Source organism: Jatropha curcas, chromosome 3 (assembly GCF_041381405.1).
Source record: "Jatropha curcas cultivar XTBG-Jc1 chromosome 3, XTBG_Jcur_1.0, whole genome shotgun sequence".
Taxonomy (NCBI): Eukaryota; Viridiplantae; Streptophyta; class Magnoliopsida; order Malpighiales; family Euphorbiaceae; genus Jatropha; species Jatropha curcas.
The window spans coordinates 8,674,879-8,683,409 of NC_143153.1; the positions used below are offsets into that span (position 1 = coordinate 8,674,879).

The following is an 8,531-nucleotide window of genomic DNA, read 5'->3' on the forward strand; positions in this document are numbered from 1 at the left end:
TTGTTCAAAGTATAATATTATTGAGCTTAATGCTTCCAGGCAGAGTTTCTCCCCTAGATTGATTTATTTCATTAATCACTATCGGGAGAAGGTTTTTGATATGAAAAAGGCAATAAATTACATGAAAATAATAACTTGATGTGGAAGCTATATAGTTTGACTCATGGGAGTTTTCATAAGTTAACAACCTTAGGTTATGAATTCATAAACAAACCATAAAACTTAATGATTTAATTCTCGTTTGATTGCACTATTGGAGAATAGGTAATTAGACCGGGTTAAAATAGCTAACAATACATCGGGAGAGCTTGTTAATGATTTTAGGGTTGTTTCCCCTACTTGAACAATTAAAATTGATTAATGAACTAATAAGATAAATTGAATAGAATTAAGTGAAGTCAAAATCCCTAGTAATTTTTAATCCTTAATTTTTTTAATCAAAAATTGCTTGCTTGATTTCTTTTTATTATCTTTATTTGTCGAATTTAGTTTCTTAAAATAATTTCCCTAAATCATCGTTTAAATATTACTTTACTCATTATATATTACTTGTTGCGATTTCGTGCACTTGCAAAAATCACAGTCAATGAATCATGCTTCAACTGTCAATATGATGGACACTGCAATTAGTTAATTGTTTGCTTCCACATTGTTGAGTCTCAGAATTATAAATGGAGTTCCAATTAAAGTTTCATATATAATTTTATTATTTCTTTTTCTATTTAATAAACAAAAAATAGAGATTCAGTGTGTATAAAAACTAGAAATAAATAAACTAGAGTTATATAAAATTTGCATTATTCAGTGTGTAAAGTACTCTTATTTAATAAATTAGATGTTGTTCTTGAATTGTTTATTTGCAGTCTTATGTCCTTGAATCGTTTTCTTTTGACTGGATTTCTTTGTAAGATAAACATCTCTCTATCATATTAATCACATTAATTTTCATTCCTACTATTTTCTATTATTTCAAAAAAATTATCTTAATTTAGATTAACGGACGACTAAATTATAAATATCCGTATAAATTTAGGGTGGCTATTATTGGAAATATTTTTCCACTTACAACCTGAGGGTAAATTAATCCCGTTGATATGAAACAAAAAATAAATACGAGAATTGAAAGCAAAAGGAAAAAAAAAATGAAACTATAGATTCAAAGAAAAAGGCAAACAAAAAATTGAAAGGAAAAGGTTAAAGAAAATCAAAACGAAATAGAAAAATAATAATAAATCAACGTTAAAACTTCAAAGGAAAAGGAAAATAAAATATGAAAGGAAAAAGCAAAAAAAAAACAAACCAATCGATTTAAAAAAAAAAAAAAAAGAAAAGAAAACATGAGAGGAAAAGAAAGCAGAAGAAAGTTGACAGCAGCTTCTTGAAATGAGTTTAGTTGGAAAAGAGGATCAGTGATGAGAATTGAGAATAGAGATGAAAGAGGTTTGGTGCGGCGCAAATCTGAATAGCGAGGAGGAGACGGTCCAGAGGGATTGAGAAGGGAAAAGGAAAACTCAAGGTTTAATATTTTAGCTGTGTAAATTGAAACAAGCATTTTAATTTGCGGTTCGGTTTGGTTAACTGCAAATTTTTCATCCAAAATCGAACCAAATTAAAAATCCAAAATTATTTCCAATTAAAAACTGTGACCATTCAATAAACCGAAAAACCGAACCAAATAACCGAAATTAATTGGTTCAGTTCGTTTTTCGATTTTTCCAAATTCTGATCACCCCTAATTAGTGTAAGCAAATGTAAATACAAGCATAGAAAATTGAAATCTTATCTCAAAACAAAAAAAAGAAAATTGAAATCTTCTGTTTGAAGATGTTCTTGATCTTGTTAGAAGAGTTTAATTTTCCGAGTAAAAACTGATCCATTTTCAAATAGGACAACTGTTGACGCGTGTTTTTTATGCCCCGCCTGATCCAATGATGATACGAGGATGTAAAATGAATGGGTTAATGCTATCTAGAAGTCTTTTAATCCAAGGATTTAAATTAAAAATAATGTTGAATAGTTGGCTGAGTCATAGCTGCGTCACGCAAGAACAGCTGCGTCACGCAACTGTTCATCCAAGAACAGTTGTGTCACGCAACTGTTCATCACTGTTCATCACTATTCATAACTGTTCATAACTGTTCATCACTATTCATCACTGTTCATCATGTTCAACAAATGAGTAGCGTGACGCAGCTACAGTAGCGTCACGCAGCTACAGTCAACTACAGTAGCGTTACGCAGCTACAGTAGCGTGACACAGCTGTGTCTTGACCTACCCTATAAATACATCTCTTTCTCACAATTTTGACAGAGAACAAAAAACACAAAACAAAAAAAAAAACACAGAAGAGAACAAAAAAAAAGAAGAACAAGAACAGAAAGACGATTTTGAAACCCTAAAAACATACCTCTGCGGCCATATTTTTCTCCAAACACTCTTATGAGTTGATTTGAAGGAAAATTGCCATTAGATATCATTTCTAGGTGCATCAAAGCATAAAAAGAAAGAAAAATCAAAAGATAAAAGAAAATACATTTAAATCCTTGGATACAAAGCTTCTGGAAATCTTAACTATCATTTGTTAAGAGATTTGATCCATTTGCAAGCATCAATCTGAGGATCAGGTAATTTTCTTAACATTCTTTGTATTTTTTATACATTTTTGTGATTTTAGTAATATTTTTGTGGTTTTAGTAATCTAAGTTTCTTTAAATTGTATTATGTTCATATTTGGCCATTTTCTATGTCTTTAAATCATATTTAAACAAGAAATGATGTAAATAAAATATTTAAAAACGAATTCTGGGCTAGGACAGTGCATCACGCAACTGTTCCTGGATGAACAACTGCGTCGCGCAACTGTTCATCCAAGAACAGTTGCGTCACGCAACTATTCCTGGATGAACAACTGCGTCGCGCAACTGTTCATCCAAGAACAGTTGCGTCACGCGACTGTTCATCCTAGAACAGTTGCGTCACGCAACTATTCACTGTTCACTGATCACTATTCACTGTTCACTGTATTGCTGTGCACTATTCGCTGTTCACTATTCATGGCTCATGAAGAACAGTCGTGTCACGCGACTGTTCATCCAAGAACAGTTGCGTCACGCAACTGTTCATCGATTTTTCCAGAAAAATAAAAAAAATAAAAAAAAATAAATTTTATGAGAAAATAAAATCTAATTTCTTCAATAAATTTGAAAATGTCCAATTATGAACAGATCACAGTTTAATTAAACTTAGAATACTAAAATGTAATTTTATGTGTTTATTTATATGAATTTTGCAATTTATGTTTAAATGAAAAATAAAATTAAGTTTGTTGATTTATTTATATTTAAGATTAATTTGCATGTTTATTAACAATTTGCATTTCTAGTGTTAAATAATAAATATGCATGTTTTTGGGTTTATGGGTTGGATTTAAATCGGGTAGAATGTATTTTAGGTTCGGTTTGTTGCCCGCCTTGAACCGTAAGGCAAGAGCGGGTCATTTATTTATTTGATTTAATATTTTCGGTTCGGTTTGTTGCCCGCCTTTAACCATAAGGCAAGAGCGGGTCTTTTTATTTATTTGGTTTGATCGCTTTGATTTAATTGCTTTAATTTGAATAATTGCTATGTGATAATTAGATTTGATTGGGACGATTAATTAATTTTCCACATAGGAACTCGGTTCGATTTACTCGGGTTGGGTTTAAATAAATAAATAAATTGGCTTTTCTAAAATAAAATAAAATTAGAAATTGTAGGTTAAAAGAGGCCGGTTTTCCTGGCGTCGGCTTCCAACGGGCCGACGTACCTAATTCCCTTACCTAGAATCGTACTTGGTACGCCTGACCAGTTTCTCTAAATAATTCGGCCTTAAATAAAATTGGGTTAAATGAAGTCACTTTTATAAAATTGAAAATGGTCCCATTGCCGAAATAATGGGTGGCGACTCAAATGTTTTATAAGACCGATTTATCGACATCGCATATCCAAAAAGTGTTTTGTCACCATTTATTCAAATAAATAATACAAAATAAAAAGATGTTTTTCAGAATCCTTTCGGGGTTCGGGATTTCGGCGAAAACAACAACAAAAGAAACCTTGCACAATATTGTCTCGAACATTTTTTTTTTTCGAGAACTTATTACAACCGACACCAATAGAAGAGTTTAGTATAGCTAAGAAATAAAAGATCACATAAAAACTCCTCAATAAAAAGAAACAACTCCATGAAAGGAGAGAAATTAATAACTCTACTAAGATAATACCAAAAATACTCAAGATCTATCAACTATTACAGATTTGAGAGGCTAAATCCAAATTTTGTTCTAAATGATCATAAATTTGAAAATTATTAGAAAGAAAACTAAACCAAATAAAGAAAAATGATAGTGAGAGACGAAAAGAAATCACCACAAAATATAATTAGGTCTTAAATACTAATTAGGTTAGATCCCTCATGAATATTTATATCCTATCATAAACTAAAATGTAAAATTAGACAATATTTTTACTCAATGCATTAATATTAGAGCAACAACATATCACCAATTGCATTGCCTTGTATTTAATATTATTATCTCCGGATGATATCTCCACTAGTATTAATTGCCTTGTATTTAATATTATTTTTACTCATCCTCATGAATTGCATGGTAAAAGAGTGTCGTTCTCTCTCATTCGCATGAAGAGGAAGGGACAACTTGTTCTGTGGCAAACCGATGTAGGAGCACGTGCATCCACTCACATTTGACCTTTCTTTTATTAATTAAATTAATTAAATTAATTTTTTGTTTTTTCTTTTTTTGTGAAAACAAAATTAATTTTTTGTTACAAAAATCCAATGCATTTCTTTTATATATTAGGTATGTTATGATATCAATGAGTTCTCGATCAAACTATTCCTTGACAGCTTCAAAATATTCCCGTGTTCTATTATTTCGTATAGTAGTTAGGCTGTGTACACGTGGATTCGGCACACCTCTGAAATGGAACTCATCTCTCCTTAATGGTACGGCATAAACCCACTCCAATAGTCCAATTAAATATTTTTTGACCTTTTCTCAAAACATAAAATAAATAAATAAATTTTGACTTTCTGTTCTTTACGTTTACATTTTTCATTTTTGCTAGGAGTGTAATATTTAGTTTTTCTTTTTAAATTTTATTTTTAGTTTAGTTTATTTATATAGATTAAAGTTAAAATCAATTTTTTTTTTAAATTCAAACTAAATGAAATCTTCTGTTTCAATCGATTTTGCCTTTTTTTTTACTTAATCCTACCTAAATGTAGTCGTAGAATTAAAAGACTTTTATATATATATATATATATATATATAAGAGGCCCAATGAACTGGAATAACATTGTGCGCTATATAGCAGGAGTAGCCCTACCCTTGAATAACATTCACAAAATTGGTGATAACCTTTATGCTGGAATTGACTCAAATTCGAGATCTTTCACTCTCTATATCTTAACAAAAAATAAAAAAACTATTCAAACCACACCTGATTAGCTAAAATTAAAAGACTTTAATGAAGAAACAAAACATTTTGATTTAATAAAAAGTTGAAAAAAGAAAAAAAAAAAAAAAAAAAAAAACAAGAATGTACAGAGTCAACTTCATGATATGAGAAAACAAAACAACCTATCCTATTTTGACAATCATTGTTTTATAATAAACCAACTCCAACAAGTACACCATAACCTAATTATAATATTTCATTCTTAAGTCCCATCCCATCTCTATATAAGGAATTTCTATTGAACCCAAATATTCAACACAAAGAAGAATTTCTCTTTTCTGTTCACTAATTCAAAATCTGAGAGGCACAAAAGTTGATGGAGATGATGAAAACAATCATAAGGTTGGGTGTTATTATGAGCATAGTGCTCAAATTAGCAATGGCAGCAAATTACACAGTTGGAGGCCCAATTGGTGGGTGGGATACCACCACTGATTTGCAAACTTGGGCTACCTCTCAATCCTTTTTAGTTGGAGATAATTTGAGTAAGTTTTTAATTGCCTTAGTTTATTACTCCAATAATAAGATTTTCAAAGTAATTTTTCATTTGCCAATTTTTATTTTCTTTATAAAATGGTCTTGAAACTTTTATTATATTGGAAATCTTTGAAGGAGATAAAAGTTATAATTTAGAACTTCTAAACTTTTAATTTATGAGATATGTACTCAGACTATTAAATTATTAATGCATGATAAAAAAAGTCTAGATATCAGAATAAATACTTAATTTAACTCTTGAAATTTTATTATAAAATATCAAATTTCATTCAAAATTAACTTTTGGACGAACTCAGAATATAAACTTTTCAACTAAGCATCAATTTATTTCTATTGCCAATAAAATAATAAAATATTAAACTTTTAATTTTAAAATAATAAAATAATATTTATAATAAAAATAAAAAATATAATCCTATTATCAAAGGGATTAGTAATCAAATTGAAAGAATTGTTGTCAATTTAATTTTTTATTTAATTTGTAATTTTTGAATTTTATTATAATTTTAAATTTGATTATCCAATATAAAAATATTAATTTAGTTATAATATATCAATTTAATTTTCTCGAAAACAAAATGGTCTAATTTGATAAAGATGATATCACAGTAGTTAATAGTTGATAGAAATTACAGTTATTAATTTGCATGCTTAAATTAAAAAAAATACAAACATATATATTTACAAAATATAAATGCTAAGACGTTTAAAAGTAAATAACTCTAATAAAAGAAATAAGTTAAAACTAATAGTATTTTATTAGTTAGTAAGATAATTCAATTAAAAAAAATATAAAACATGATATAATCTAATCTGATTTTTTTTTTTTTTAATTACAGTTTTCCAATATGGGCCCACACACAATGTATTTGAAGTATCAAAAGCAGATTATGACTCATGCCAGATCAGCAATCCAATTCAAACACATTCTGGTAGCAATACATTAATCCCTCTCTCTTCTCCTGGCAAGAGACACTTCATTTGCGGAACAGCAGGCCATTGCAGCCAAGGAATGAAGGTTGAGATAGACGTTCTTGCTACTACTACTCCATCACCACCAACCGCCTCACCTACATCACCGCCACCTCTGGTTTCTCCGTTCACCGACCCTCCCGTTTCCTCCCCATCTCCAAAGACAACTGCTCTGTCGCCATCACAGCCACAACTCTTTCCAAAAGTGTCTCCATCATCATCTCCTACATCATTTCCTTCTCCCAATGTTTCTTTGCCTCCTCTTGCGCCGTCTTCAGCTAATAGAGATAGCTTACGAGCAAGTCTAACAATGGGCTTTAGTCTGGTCATTATGATGCTTATGGGGATTTGAAGAAGATCAATTCTTAATTTATATTCTGTCAATTTTTTTAGCATTTTTCGCGTCTTTCCTTTAAGAGATGTATTGCTGCATTTGAATGAAATACTAATTCTTGAATTTCTGCAATTTAGGTGGATTAAATTTGACCATTTCCTAAATGATGATTAAAGAAGTTATAGAATGGAAATCACCAAATTAAAAGGTTGATTGTATTTATATGATTAATTCAATTCAATTGAATTAATAATAGAATTTTATTATTTGAAATAAATTTTAAAATGATTTGAACTCGATTTCTTGAAAGAAGGGAAGAATAAAATGAATAAATTTATTTTTCTATTTTACTCAGAAATACCTTAAATGACAAGGCATGGTTGAATTGATGATCTCTGCATGTAAGTTAAAACAAAAAAGAAAAAAAAAAAAGAAGAAATATTTTATATCTTTAATTTATTCAATTTAAATAAATAATGTTTTATATCTTTAATAGTGTACTTTAAATTAAATTATGTTAATTATATACCCTTCAACATATTAAGAGTAAAGCTTACAAAAACATTCAATGGAGAAAAATCTCAGAGAACATGCAATTATGAGAATCATATCAAATACAAGAGTTTAATTATTTCTATTTGCATGGAAAAAAAGTAGTGTCTAAGTTGACTTCTGTAACTCTTGGTAACAAACTATCTATAGTTGTTCAATACTTGACGAATTAGCAAAATAAGTAAATTACATAAATATACTTCACAACCCTATCAAGATGGTATTGGGAGAAATCTACCAACCCCATCTTGGACAAAAGATCTATAAAAAGGAGAGTGCAGGGACTCTATGAATATAAGTCTGCAAGAACATGTTGAGGAAAAAATAAAACCTGTAAAGCAATTGGTTTCTGGCACCATGACAATCGATGTCAATATGCTTGGTGCGGTCATGGAAGACTGAATTAGCTGCTATGTGGAGTGCAAATTGACTATTACAATTCAAGGGAATATGTAAAGGAGAAGAAGTCTGAAAATCCTGCAAAATATGTCATTCATCACAAACTGGCGTACGGTCAAAGCCATACTCGTGTATGCGGTCTTTGTTTAAGATGAACTAACCATAGTTTGCTCTTGGACTTTCAAGAAATTAGAGAATTACTTAAGAATATAGAGTCACCGAAAATGAAATTTCTAAAGTTACACAAGATGCCAA

At 29.7% G+C, this 8,531-nt stretch overlaps 1 protein-coding gene across 1 annotated transcript; it reads left to right on the plus strand.

Moving 5' to 3' along the window:
- Positions 1-5,837: 5,837 nt before the first annotated feature.
- LOC105645413 (uclacyanin 1-like) lies at positions 5,838-7,449 on the plus strand. Its single transcript, XM_012231013.4, has 2 exons — positions 5,838-6,006; positions 6,859-7,449. Exons 1-2 carry the CDS (start codon positions 5,838-5,840, stop codon positions 7,341-7,343), a joined length of 654 nt encoding a protein of 217 aa, XP_012086403.1. The 3' UTR covers positions 7,344-7,449.
- The last annotated feature ends 1,082 nt before the right edge of the window (positions 7,450-8,531 follow it).